The sequence below is a fragment of the Tachyglossus aculeatus genome, chromosome 14 (assembly GCF_015852505.1).
Source record: "Tachyglossus aculeatus isolate mTacAcu1 chromosome 14, mTacAcu1.pri, whole genome shotgun sequence".
NCBI classification, from domain to species: Eukaryota; Metazoa; Chordata; class Mammalia; order Monotremata; family Tachyglossidae; genus Tachyglossus; species Tachyglossus aculeatus.
In genome coordinates this window covers 19,156,512-19,170,819 of record NC_052079.1, presented here as the reverse complement: position 1 = coordinate 19,170,819, position 14,308 = coordinate 19,156,512, and the positions used below count along the sequence as shown (strand labels likewise).

At 45.0% G+C, this 14,308-nt stretch overlaps 1 protein-coding gene across 1 annotated transcript in view; it reads right to left on the bottom strand.

Annotated features, from left to right (window-relative positions):
• MYRFL (myelin regulatory factor like) overlaps positions 1-14,308 on the bottom strand; it is a 77,544-nt gene that overhangs the window by 45,571 nt on the left and 17,665 nt on the right. Inside the window, exons 3-6 of the mRNA XM_038756632.1 lie at positions 6,897-6,964; positions 6,551-6,797; positions 3,079-3,170; positions 1,633-1,783 (exon numbers count right to left, since the gene is read on the bottom strand). Of these exons, the coding sequence (XP_038612560.1) occupies positions 1,633-1,783; positions 3,079-3,170; positions 6,551-6,797; positions 6,897-6,964 (558 nt within the window). The remainder of the gene's footprint in view (positions 1-1,632; positions 1,784-3,078; positions 3,171-6,550; positions 6,798-6,896; positions 6,965-14,308) is intronic.

Genomic DNA, 14,308 nt, shown 5'->3' with positions numbered 1-14,308 from the left:
GGGCTTGGGAGTCAGAAGGATCTGGGTTCAAGTCCCGGCTCCTCCACTTGTCTGCTGTGTGACCTTGGGCAAGTCACTTCACTTTTCTGGGCCCCAGTTTCCTCATCTGTAAAATGGGGATTAAGTCTGGGAGCCCTATCTGGGACAGGAACTGTGTTCAACTCGATTAGCTTATATCTACCCCAGTGCTTGACACATAGTAAGCTCTTGATAGATATTAGCATTATTCTATTTATTATCATCATTCTGTACATGGGAAAATAGCATCCCATCCCTCTCTCTAGTGACAAAAACTGCAACAGCCAGTAATTTAACGTTATTATCACTTATCTATATTCTATCAGTAATTTATTTTATAACTATTAATGTCTGTCTCCCTCTAGACTGTGAGCTCGTTGTGGGCAGGGAATGTATCTATCGACTCTGTACTCTCTTGAGCGCTTACTACAGTGCTGTGCACACAACAAGTGCTCACCCAATAATATTGATCGGTCGATCCCAGCTCTCTCCAGCCAGAATGTGGTCCACAAAAGCTGTGTATTAGCTCTGACTCCCCAGGGGTCCATCTCCTAAAGGTGAATGTAAGCTCACTGTGGGTAGGGAATGTGTCTGCTTATTGTTGTATTTTACTTGCCCAAGCAGTTAGTACAATGTTCGGCACACGGTTAGTACTCAATAAATACGATTGAATGAATGAATGAATGAATAAATGAATGACCCTAAGAATCGGGGGCTTCAGGCAGAGGTTCTGAGATCTAGCAGCATTGAAACGGCCTCAGAATCCCTGACCTGTGTCCGTATGCTCCCAGACCTCAGAAATAATAATAATAATAATAATAATAATAATGGTACTTGTTAAGCACTTACAATGTGCCAAGCACTGTTCAAAGTGCTTGGGTAGATACAATCAATCAATCAATCGTATTTATTGAGCGCTTACTGTGTGCAGAGCACTGTACTAAGCGCTTGGGAAGTACAAGTTGGCAACATATAGAGACAGTCCCTACCCAACAGTGGGCTCACAGTCTAAAAGGGGGAGACAGAGAACAAAACCAAACATACTAACAAAATAAAATAAATAGAATAGATATGTACAAGTAAAATAAATAAATAAATAAATAGAGTAAGAAATATGTACAAACGTATATACATATATACAGGTGCTGTGGGGAAGGGAAGGAGGTAAGATGGGGGGATGGCGAGGGGGACGAGGGGGAGAGGAAGGAAGGGGCTCAGTGTGGGAAGGCCTCCTGGAGGAGGTGAGCTCTCAGTAGGGCCTTGAAGGGAGGAAGAGAGCTAGCTTGGCGGATGGGCAGAGGGAGGGCATTCCAGGCCCGGGGGATGACGTGGGCCGGAGGTCGATGGCAGGTTGGATACAGTCCTTGTCCCACGTGGGGCTCACACTCTAATCCCCATTTTACAGATGAGGCCACTGAGGCCCAGAGAAGTGACTTGCCCAAGGTCACCCAGCAGACATGTGGCGGAGTTGGGATTACTCTGCCACACGCCTTCTCAATCCATCCAGCAGGCTCCCACTCGGTCCTAGAGTTCCCAGCTCCCCCGACCTCGGTTTCCCAGCGCAGATGGAGAGGGGAGCGAGCTTGTTTCCTCACGGGGCCCCATGGCTCTTACAGCTTCTCATAAAGGCTGTTGAGTAAACCGCTCCAGGGGCTGGTTTGGTATGGCTGCCACTTGAGAGACGGCTGACCCTTGTCTGGACAGACGGGGCTCGGCCCTTCGAGGTCGTTCGCATTCACTTCCGAGGCACAGTCCCCACCGGTCACTGCAAGAGAGGTGGGAGGTGTCAGTCAGGGCCTAATCGTGAGAAGAATAACGACAATGACAGCGTTTCTAAAGCACTTACTAGGTAGCCAATCACTGCAATGATGATGAAGATATTTGTTAAGTGCTTACTATGTGCGAAGCACTGTTCTAAGCACTGGGGGGGGATACAAAGTGATCAGGTTGTCCCACCTGGGGCTCACAGTCTTCATCCCCGTTTTACAGATGAGAGAACTGAGGCTCAGAGAAGCTAAGTGACTTGCCCAAGGTCACACAGCAGACGTGTGGTGGAGCCGGGATTAGAACCCATGAGCTTTGACTCCCAAGCTCGGGCTCTTTCCACTGAGCCATGCTGCTTCTCTTAGTACTACTAAGAACTACACTGTACTAAACACTGGGAGAGATACAAGATAAATCAGAAGTCGTCCTTATCCACATAGGGCTCACGTTCTAAGGGGGAGGGAGAACGGGTATTTAAGGATAATAACTGTGGTATTTGTTAAGCGCTTACTAGGTGCCAGGCGCTGCTCTAAATGCCGGGGTAGATACAAGGGAGATACAAGATTCATTCATTCATTCAATCGTATTTATTGAGCACTTACTGTGTGCAGAGCACTGTACTAAGTGCTTGGGAAGTGCAAGTTGGCAAAATATAGAGACGGTCCCTACCCAACAATGGGCTCACAGTACCATAATAAAAGAGAGAGAGAAAGGAGGCATTTTAGCGCTTACTAAATGTCTTTTAAGCCAGCTTGACTTCCTGGGAACATTTTAATTTGCATGGCCATTTCTCATCCCAGAATTGTTGGTGATGCGTTTATACTGATGTTCTTCAGTACAGTAATCACTGACTTGGCCTGGGCACCAAGAAGGCCTAGAATAAAGCCTAGAACCTTGAAGGTGGACATGGGTTGCGTGTACAGAGCCAAATCATGGAGATGTTTGCGAGCAGGCCATCCCTCAGGGGACTGCAGGACGTGCAATGACAGTATCTTCCACTGGAATAATAACAATAATAATAATAATGGTAATAATAGCATTTGTTAAGCACTTGCTATGTGCCAGGCACTGTACTATGCTCTGGGGTGGATACAAGCAAATCCTTCAGAAGCGTGACCTTCTAACTCCAAGGCCCATGCTCTATCCACTAAGCCACGCTGCTGTGTTCAGAGCACTGTACTAAGCGCTTGAGAGAGAACAATATAACGATAAACAGACACATTTCCTGGCTACAACTAACTCACAATCTAGCGGGAAAGGCAACTCCAACAATGACCACCCTCAGCCAAAACTTACGCTGTTCGGCTTGACTGTCCCAAACTGAAAGCTCCGTAGCATCCTCTAGCAACCGGGAAGGCTTCCTCTTCCTCGTGGGTGGCAAGAAAAGTCTAAAATGGATGAAACAATTCCTTCAGTCATCATTCTTATTCACATAATTCATCCTGTGTGTATGAGTGTGTTTTGTGGGCGGGTTTTGTTTTGTTTTGTGTTTTAATGGTATTTGTTAAGTGCCTACTATGTGCCAGGCTGGGGTAGATACAAGATTATCAGATTGGACACAATCCATGTCCCACGTGGCGCTCACTGTCTTAGTTTCCATTTTATAGATGAGATAACTGAGGCACTAAATAGTTAAGTGACTTGCCCAGGGTCACACACAGCGGACCGTTGGTGGAGCTGGAAGGTTCTAAGTTCAGAACCCAGATCTTTTTAACTCTCATGCCTGTTCTCCATCCACTAGGCCAAGCTATTTCTCCTGCTCTAATTCAAAATGACTAGAATTTAATAATCGTGGTATTTGTTAAATGTTGATTATATGCCAGGCACTGTACTAAGTGCTGGGGTGAATACAAGCAAATCGAGTTGGACACAGTCCCTGTCCCATCTGGGGCTCACGGTCTCCATCCTCATTTTACAGATGAGGTAACTGAGCCAGAGATTTGAAGTGACTTGCTCAGGAGATTAGAACCCATGACCTCTGATTCCCAGGCCCGTGCTCGATCCACTATGTCAAACTTTGCTCAACTCCAGTTTCCAGCTCTGAGAAGAGATCATAAACCTGAGAAATGAGGGGAGGGTGCAGAATAACTAATCTCATAGTACCTGACCAGTCTTCATACCCCTGGGAGAAAGGTGGAGGAGTAAGCTTCCTGTGAATAAAGATTTCCTCCTTTGGGGCTTTGTTTAAATTGAGCATTTCTGATGGTCTTTAATCTACATATCTAGCCCTTCACATTAAAAAAAAGAGTTTTGTTTGTATTCATTGAAATGTAATTCCTAAAACTGGGTGGCTTACAGCCAAACTAAAAATGCTTTCCTGATAGGGTAGGGTCTCGGTGAATAAATCAGTCATATTTATTTCAGCTCTTACTGGGTGCAGAGCACTGTATTTAGTGTTTGGGAGAATAATAATAATAATGATGATGGTATTTGTTAAGCGCTTACTATGTGCCAAGCAATGTTCTAAGCACTGGGGTAGATACAAGGTAATCAGGTTGTCCCGTGTGGACCTCACAGTCTAAATCCTCATTTTCAGATGAGGTAACTGAGGCACAGATAAGTTAAGTGACTTGCCCAAAGTCACACAGCTGACAAGTGGCAGAGGCGGAATTCGAACCCATGGCCCAACTCCCAAGCCCGTGCTCTTTCCACTGAGCCATGCTGCTTCTCTAGTACACTATAACAGAGTTGGTAGCCCATAACAATTCACTTAAATCAATTTACTAAAATCCTTTAATTAAGCCGATGGCAAGTTAGGCTGGGGGAGAGTGAGTGGACGTTCTATTCTGGAGTTTTTCTGGTGTGAATCATAGTTTCCGGTTTTAAATCTACCCTAGTGTGTATCATATCTCCTTGTGTTTCAAACCGAAACCTATGGATTTATCCTGTTTATGGGTGCAGGTCCATTAAGACCTAGAGAATTTTATCAATGGGATTCTGGGTGGAATCTCTAGGTCTCAACCTTCCTGCTAGCCTTAGAAACAGGATGGCTATTATTTCATTTAAGCTTTGCGTCCTACCATCCGAATCCTAGTCTCCTGGGGAAACAAAAAAATAAACAAAATTCATTCATGGCCGTCTAAACAGTGCCACCAGATGGAAAGTTCCCTTTCTGCAATCCACACTTCCCGGGAACCCAAATCCCTAATCCTAATTGTGGTATTTGTTAAACTCTGACTATATTATTATTATTATGGATTGTGTTTATTAAGCGCTTACAGTGTACAAAGCAAAGCAAAGCTCTTGGGAGAGTCCAATATAACATCTAACACATTCCCTGCCCACAAGGCGCTCACTCTATATCAATAAGTGCTGAAGTAAAGATTGTATTATCACGTCAAGCACAGTCAAACTCAGAACATGGAGCTTGCAGTCTAAGTGGGAGAGGGACAAAGGAAATTTAATCTCTATCATCTAGGCGAGTGTAGCCTAGTGGGTAGAGCACGGATTTGGGAGTAAGATGACCTGGGGTCTAATCTCCACATCTTACCTGCTGTGCCTCAGTTTCCTCAACTGAAAAATGCGGATCCAATAGCTGTTCTCCTCCCTACTTAGAATGTGAGGCTTTGGTGGGATGGGGACCTGTATCCGGGTTAATTCATTCATTCTATCATATTTATTATTATTATTAATGACAATAATAATAATAAATCATATTTATTGAGCACTTACTTTGTGCAGAGCACTGTACTAAGCGCTTTACTTAACAAATAATACTTAACAAATTATGGCATTTGTTAAGTGCTTACTATGTGCAAAGCATTGTTTTAAGCACTGGAGGGGGATACAAGGTGATCAAGCACTTACAATGTGCAGAGCACTGGACTAAGCGCTTGGGAAAGTATAGTGCAACAAGAAACCATGACATCCCTGCCCACAGTGAGCTTTGGTATCTTAGAACAGTACTTGACACATAATAAGAGCTTAATAAATAGCATAAAAAAGTGAGGGACTATTCATTCATTTGTATTTATTGAGCACTTACTGTGTGCAGAGCACTGTACTAAGCGCTTGGGAAGTACAAATCGGCAACATATAGACGGTCCCTACCCAACAATGGACTCAGTGTCTAGAAATAGTCTAGGAATAGTAAAAAAAAAACAGTCTGGGAATAATAATAATAATAACAACTGTGGCATTTGTTAAGTGCTTATGATGTGCCTGGCACTGTATTTAGCTCCGGAATAGATAATAATAATAATGATGGTATTTATTAAGCGCTTACTATGTGCCAAGCACTTTTCTAAGCACTGGGGAGATTACAAGGTGATCAGGTTGTCCCACGGGGGGTTTACAGTCTTAATCCCCATTTTACAGATGAGGTAACTGGGGCACAGAGAAGTTAAGTGACTTGTCCAAAGTCACCCAGCTGACAACTGGCGGAGCCGGGATTTGAACCCATGATCTCTGACTCCAAAGCCCGTGCTCTTTCCACTGAGCCATGCTGCTTCTCCAGTCCCTGTCCCACATAGGGTTTACAGTCTTAATCCCCATTTTACAGGTGAGGTGACCGAGGCACCGAGAAGTAAAGGTCACACAGCGGACAAGTGGTAGAGCCGGGAGTAGAGCCAGTTCCTTCCTACTCCCAGGCCCGTGCTCTACCCTCTAGGCCACGCTGCTTCTCGCGGAGGCACAGCAAAGTTAAGTGACTTGTACAAGGTCATACGGCATTTAAGTGGCAGAGCCGGGATTAGAACCCAGGGCCGTGCTCTTTCCTAAAGGCCACGCTGTTTTTTGTTGTTTCTCCAATGCCAGCCTCGCCATTTACCCATGGCTCTGGCAGGGTTTCTGCTGCTGGTGGGAATAATCGGCTCCGGTGCATTGGAAAGGAGGACGGTAGCTCCCGGAAGGCCCAGGGTCATCAGGCTGCAGACCGTCCTGAAACAAGCCGCAGGGATACCCGGCGGACACGGATGAGATGTCCTGGAGCGGGGCGAGAGGCGGATTTCCGGGCGCAGCTGCCGTGGGAATTGAGACGTGAAGGCTTCCGGGCGCTGGGCCTCTAGGACACACGCCTGAGAGAAAAGAGAGACAAACGAGGCTGACCCAGCCCTCACATCTGCGGTAGAAAGCGAGGAGATCGACCCCGGGGTGATGGAGTCCCTGTCACCTACCTGCGAGCTGAGGCGGCGAGCAGGAGTCGGAGCCGGAATAGGGCGGCGTGTCTGGGAACTGGCTCTGCCTGCACGTGAAAGACATAGAGACTCAATTTGATTCAACTCGATCGTATTTATCCTCAAAAATCTCCAGTGGCTACCAATCAATCTGCGCATCAGGCAGAAACTCCTCACCCTGGGCTTCAAGGCTGTCCATCACCTCGCCCCCTCCTACCTCACCTCCCTTCTCTCCTTCTCCAGCCCAGCCTGCACCCTCCGCTCCTCCGCCACTAATCTCCTCACTGTACCTCGTTCTCGCCTGTCCCGCCATCGACCCCCGGCCCACGTCCTCCCCCGGGCCTGGAATGCCCTCCCTCTGCCCATCCGCCAAGCTAGCTCTCTTCCTCCCTTCAAGGCCCTACTGAGAGCTCACCTCCTCCAGGAGGCCTTCCCACACTCAGCCCCTTCCTTCCTCTCCCCCTCGCCCCCCTCTCCATCCCCCCCATCTTACCTCCTTCCCTTCACCACAGCACCTGCATATATGTATATATGTTTGTACAGATTTATTACTCTATTTATTTATTTTACTTGTACATATCTATTCTATTTATTTTATTTTGTTAGTATGTTTGGTTTTGTTCTCTGTCTCCCCCTTTTAGACTGTGAGCCCACTCTTGGTTAGGGACTGTCTCTATATGTTGCCAATTTGTACTTCCCAAGTGCTTAGTACAGTGCTCTGCACACAGTAAGCGCTCAATAAATACGATTGATGATGATGATTTATCAAGCGCTTTTTGTGTGCACAGCCCGGTACTAAGCGCTTGGGAGAGTACGATGCAACAATAAACAAACACGTTCCCTTCCCACAATGAGCTTCCAAGCTATTGGGAGAGACGTTAATAGAAAGAAATAAACTACAGACATATACGTAAGTGCTGTGGGGCTGGGAGAGGAGATAATAATAAAGACTGTGAGCCCACTGTTGGGTAGGGACTGTCTCTATATGTTGTCAACTTGTACTTCCCAAGCGCTTAGTACAGTGCTCTGCACACAGTAAGCGCTCAATAAATATGATTGATGAATAATAATAATGATGGCATTTGTTAAGCACTTACTATGTGCAAAGCACTGTTCTAAGCGCTGAGGGGATACAAGGTGATCAGGCTGTCCTGCATGGGGCTCACAGTCATCATCCGCATTTTACAGATGAGGGAACTGAGGCTCCGAGAAGTTAAGTGAGTTGCCCAAGGTCACACAGCAGACATGTGGCAGAGCCGGGATTCAAACCCATGACCTCCGACTCCAAAGCCCGGGCTCTTTCCACTGAGCCACGCTGCTTCTCTTTGAACTAAAGGAGCAAGCCGGGGCGATGCAGAAGGGAGTGGGAGAAGAGGAAAGGAGCAGAAGCGGCATGGTTTGGTGGATAGAGTATGGGCCTGGGAATCAGAAGGGCCTGGGTTCTAATTCCAACTCCGCCACATATCCACTGTGTGACCTTGGGCAAGTCACTTCACTTCTCTGGGCCTCAGTTACCTCATCTGGAAAATGGGGGTGTGTGTGAGCCCATGAGGGACTGGGACTGGGTCCAATCTGACTCATTTGTACCAACCCCAGCGCTTAGAACAGTGCTTGGCACATAGTAAGTGCTTACCAATAGCATGGCTTAGTGGATAGAGCATGGGCTTTGGAGTCAGAGGTCATGGGTTCAAATCCCAGCTCCGCCAACTGTCAGCTGTGTGACTTTGGGCGAGTCACTTAACTTCTCTGTGCCTCAGTTCCCTCATCTGTAAAATGGGGATTAAGACTGTGAGCCCCCCGTGGGACAACCCGATCACCTTGTAACCTCCCCAGCACTTAGAACAGTGCTTTGCACATAGTAAGTGCTTAAGAAATGCCATTATTATTATTATTATTATGGGCCTGGGAATCAGAAGGTCATGGGTTCTAATCCCTGCTCCAGCATGCCCGCTGTGTGACGTACGACAAGTCACTTCACCGGGCCTCAGTTACCTCATCTGTAAAATGGGGATTAAGAGTGTGAGCCCTATGTGAGACAGGGACTGTGTCCAACTGGCTACCTTGTATCAATCCCCATTTTACAGATGAGGTAACTGAGGTACAGAGAAGTAGAGCAACTCGCCCAGCAGACACGTGGTAGAGCCAGAATTAGAACCCAGGTCCTTCCAACTCCCAGGCCTGTGCTCTATCCACTAGGCCACGCTGCTTCTCATTCAAGAGTTGGGAAAATTTGGCTCCAGAAATTAGCCATAGTGAGCTTTCCCCCTTAATCGTCTAAATATCCCATTGTTACTGTAGGCTATAAAGCATGGTGTCCTCCCCTTTACAAACTACCATGACAATGAGTCAGTAAATAAAATAGCCCAATCCCCTCCAATCTCAATTTTCTTAGTATCCTGGACTGGACATACCTTCCTCTGATTACTCACAGATTTTTATTGGTAATCCACCCAACCTGCTGTTTTTTAGGCAGCTAGTTCCAGGGGCAATGGTAGGTCATCTGATAATTTTCATTACCGTTCTCTCGAAATGGCCTTGAAGTCCAACCACCTTATTAAGCCATGCAAGTTGATTTAGAACCACACCCGGCAGCAGGTCAGTTTCTGAATCATTTCCCAACAGAACACGAAATTCCTTTTCCGAATCACCTGTCTGTCAGTGATCCCTTCTCCTTCCTGAAAGGTGCCAGCAGAATCATCATGACCTTCTCTTTCTCTCCCTCCCTGTCTCTCTCTCGCTCCCTCCCTGAATCTCTCTCCCTCTCCCTAAATCTCTCTCCCTTCTCTCTTTCCATCCCTCTCCCTCCCTCTCCCTCTTCCTCTCCTTCTTCTATCTCTCTTTCTCCCTCTTCCTTAAGAAGTCCTGGGATCTCAGAATTTCAAACTCCACCAGTGTCCTCCATCTAAGGTGACCACTTTTCTGATTTGAAACTGGAGTTTAATTTTCTGTTGATCTGGGCTTAAGGCTATCTTCGGAGGAGGGCCTTTGTAGGGACAGAGGACAAAGGGAAATGAACCAGACATAGGTTTCTGATTGAGCTAGTTTCCCTTTGACAGGAACAGAAAATACTGAGAGTCAGCAGAAAGCGGCCAAAGACAGCCCAAGAGAGCCTCTTAATAATGATGCTTGTTAAGCACTTACTGTGCTTAAGTTTGTACTAAGTGTTGATGTAGATATAAAGTAATCATTCATTCAATCATATTTACTGAGCATTTACTGTGTGCAGAGCACTGTACTAAGCGCAATTAGCTTGGACAGAGTCCCTGTCCCACATGGGGTTCGCAGTCTTAAATTGGAAGGAGTAGGATTTAATCCCCGTTTTACAGATGAGGAAACTGGGGCAACGGAGAAGTGAAGTGCCTTGACCAAAGTCATACATACAGCAGACAAGTGGCCGAACCGGGATTAGAACTCAGGTCCTCTAACTCCCAGGCCCGTGCTCTATCCAGTAGGCTTTGCTGCTTCCCTTCAACTTGTTCAGAGTTCATGCCATAAATTTAAAAAAAGCCTGTTTTGTTTCACAAACTATGCAGGAACTGGTTTTATTGCAAGAGGAGACAACACGATACCAGGAGGAAACAGAAAATAGAATTCAGACCTGAGCGAAAGAAGATTCCTGTTTATACATTAAGCTGATTAAAAAAAAACCCTAAGGGTGGAATTCTGTAGAATTTATACAAAATTTTGACTTGTTACTGAAGCTAAGGGCTGAACCCAAAAGGAACTTCAAGAGGAGAAAACATTCCTCTAGTATAAGAATAGCGCAAGCAACTGTCTTATCCTCTAATAACTTGAATCTATCAGACCCTCAAAACGGGAGTTATGATCTGATAATTCAGAGATTTTAGACCTGTTGCATATCAGAGTACAATAAGAAAATCAAAGGGCATAAATGAGGAAAGTAATGTCAGGGTATTTGGTAAGAAAAAAAGAGTGCCACAGGAAAAAACCAAGATATTAGTATTAGTAATAGTATTTATTAATAATGATTGTGATATTTGGTAAGTGTCAAGCACTGTACTAAGCATAGGGGTAGATACAAGATAATAAGGTCCTACGTGGAGCTCACAGTCTAAGTAGGAGGGAGAACAGGTATTGAATCCACACTTCGCAAGTGAGGGAACTGAGGGACAGAGCAGTTAAGTGATTTGCCCAAGGTCACACAGCAGAAAAGTAGTGAGGCTGGGATCAGAACCCGGGTCCTCTGTCTCCTTAGGCCCATGCTCTTTCCAGTAGACCACAGTGCTTCTCTACTAAGCACATATGAGTGAAGAGCACTGTACTAAGCACTGAGAAATAATAAACAGGTAGAAATTAGACAAAGTCCCCGTGGATAGGCAAAAAAGCTACAGAAGAAAACAAAACCATTAATATATGTCAATGGACTGAAGCTAATTCATTATTTTGGTAATTTATGAGCAAAATTTGACTGGTTATTACACGGAGTATAGTACGGTGAATCAAAACCAGAAAACACGACAGTACTGTGATACTGGGAAACCATGAAATTATGAAGCCGGGAGTAGAAATCGCCACCCTGAAAAATGATCTGTATTTGGTGAAATCGGTTACTGCCCTGCGTTATTAAAGCTGAAGGAATACAGAAACTAAAATGAAGTCGCACAACCAATTCAAAATTGCTGCAGTTCAGTGGAGCCGTGTGTAAGAAAGAGGACTGCAGATTTATAAAGAAAGACAGGATAATAGGAAATATAAAAATAAGCGGACACAGTCCAGCTAATTCTAAATGGAACTGAAGCAGAGTTTTTGGCACGTACAGGTGCCCAAGTAAATATTCTACCACAACGGATTTCCAGTGGGTTAAAAATTAAACCAAAATTAAATGAATGAATGTGCAGGAACACCTTGATATCAGAGACTAAAAGTAATGGGTTTTCCTGTAACAGATTAGGACAAGTTAAACCTGAGCAGGAAATTTTACATTATATTGTTGTTAAGAAGACAAGTGGGGCTATTTGAAAATTACTTGAATTAATTCAAGAGTGTAATGTGAATGTGGAAAACGGTTCTAAGAGGTATTTGAAAGTTACACCCCAGCTGTGAAATCAAATTTAAGATTACATTTTGGTCATAGGAGCTGGTAATGTCGAAAGGAATTCGCCATTAACTTTAAAGGGAAAACTAATTGCGAACTTTAACACATCTGAATAATGACTAGAAAGTAGGTGGGTCTATGTTTAATACTGATAAGGGAGGAAAATGGGTAATCATATGAATTGCATTTAGATCCCATAGAACTGAGTAAATAAAGAGAACATTTTTCCATTCCTCTAACAGATGAAATTTGGGGTTAAATGGTGGTATCACTTAACATCTGGAAGGTGCTGATGGAAAATGCCCGTACATCAGTAGGTCTTCTGAATGGAATCAGAGAAGCAGCGTGGCCTAATGGAAAGAGCATATGAACCTAGGAGTCAGAGGAGTTGGGTTCTAATCCTGGCTCTGCCTGTTGTGTGACCTTGGGCGACTCACTTTACTTCTCTGTGTCTCAAGTTTCCTCATCTGTAAAATGGGGATTAGAAACCTGTTCTCCCTCCTATTGAATCAACCAGTTCATCATATTTATTGAGCATTTACTATGTGCAGAGCACTGTACTAGATTCAGAGGAGCTGGGTTCTAATCCTGGCTCTGCCAACTGCCTGTTGTGTGACCTTGGGCGAGTCACTTTAATTCTCTGTGTCTCAAGTTTCCTCATCTGTAAAATGGGGATTAGAAACCTGTTCTCCCTCCTATTGAATCAATCAGTTCATCATATTTATTGAGAATTTACTATGTGCAGAACACTGTACCAAGCACTTGGGAGAGTACAATGTAACAGAGTTGGTAGACACGTCCCTGCCCGCAGTGAGCTTAGACTCTGAGCCCTCGTCGGGGACAGGGACTATTTCCAAACTAATTATCTTGCATCTACCCCAGTGCTTAGAAAAGAGATTACCTTACTGCTTTATAAAGTAATCAATTTGGAGGGTTTTCTGCTGAAATTTTTTCATAAACAGAGTAAAGCAATTGAACGATTGAAATATTGAACGATGGAAGAATACAAAAAGTGCACACAGAGTTTGGGGTACATCACAAGAGAACCAGAATGACAGACTTAAAAGAGAAATTGATTTAAATATGTGAAAACATGTGGAAGGAAAATGTAGACTGAAAGAATTATCATTAAGAATGACTTTTTTATGGTGTTTGTAAAGCACTTACTCTTGTGTTAGGCACTGTACTAAGCGCTGGGGTGGATACAAGATAGAGTGGATAGAGAAGCAGCATGGCTCAGTGGAAAGAGTACGGGCTTTGGAGTCAGAGGTCTTGGGTTCAAATCCCAGCTCTGTCAATTGTCAGCTGTGTGATTTTGGGCAAGTCACTTAACTTTTCTGTGTCTCAGTTACCTCATCTGTAAAATGGGGATTAAGACTGTGAGCCCCCCGTGGGACAACCTGATCACCTTGTAACCTCCCCAGTGCTTAGAACAGTGTTTTGCACTTTGTAAGCACTTAATAAATGCCATTATTATTATTATACAAGCCAATCAGATTGGACACAGTCCATGTACAACAAGGGGCTCACGGTCTTAATCCCCATTTGACAGACGGGGTAACTGAGCCACAGAGAAGTGAAGTGACTAGTCTAAAGTCACCCAGCAGACAAGTGGCGGAGCCGGGATTAGAACCCAGGTCCTTCTGACTCTCAGGCCGGTGCTCTATCCACTAGGCCACGCTGCATCTTTCGACAGATGGTGTTGAAGTAAATTCATTCAGTCAGTCAATCGTATTTATTGAGCGCTTACTGTGTGCAGAGCGCTGTACTAAGCACTTGGAAGAGTACAATCTAAGGATAAACAGACACAGTCCCTGCCCACAACAACCAACATGCCCATATCTTTCCACAGAAACATTCAGAACAAGTCACCCGTGTCCTCAAAAATCTCCAGTGGTGGTCCATGTACCTCCATATCAAACAAAAACTCCTCATCATTGGCTTTAAATCAGTTCATCACCTTGTCCGTCCTACCTCAACTTGCTTCTCTCCTTCTACACCCCAGCCCGCAGATTTCGCTCCGCCTGTGCCGCTAACCTTCTCACTGTGTCTCCATCTTGCCTGTCTTGTTGCCAACCCCTGGCCCTCATCCTGCCCTGGCCGGGAACGCCCTCCCTCCTCAAATCCCACAGACAATTACTCTCCCCCCTTCCATTCAAAGCCTTATTGAAGGCACAACTCCTCCAAGAGGCCTTCCCAGACTCAGCCCTACTTTTCCTCCTCTCTCACTCCCTTCTGCATCACTCATCATCATCATCAATCATATTTATTGAGCGCTTACTGTGTGCAGAGCACTGTACTAAGCGCTTGGGAAGTACAAATTGGCAACATCTAGAGACAGTCCCTACCCAACAGT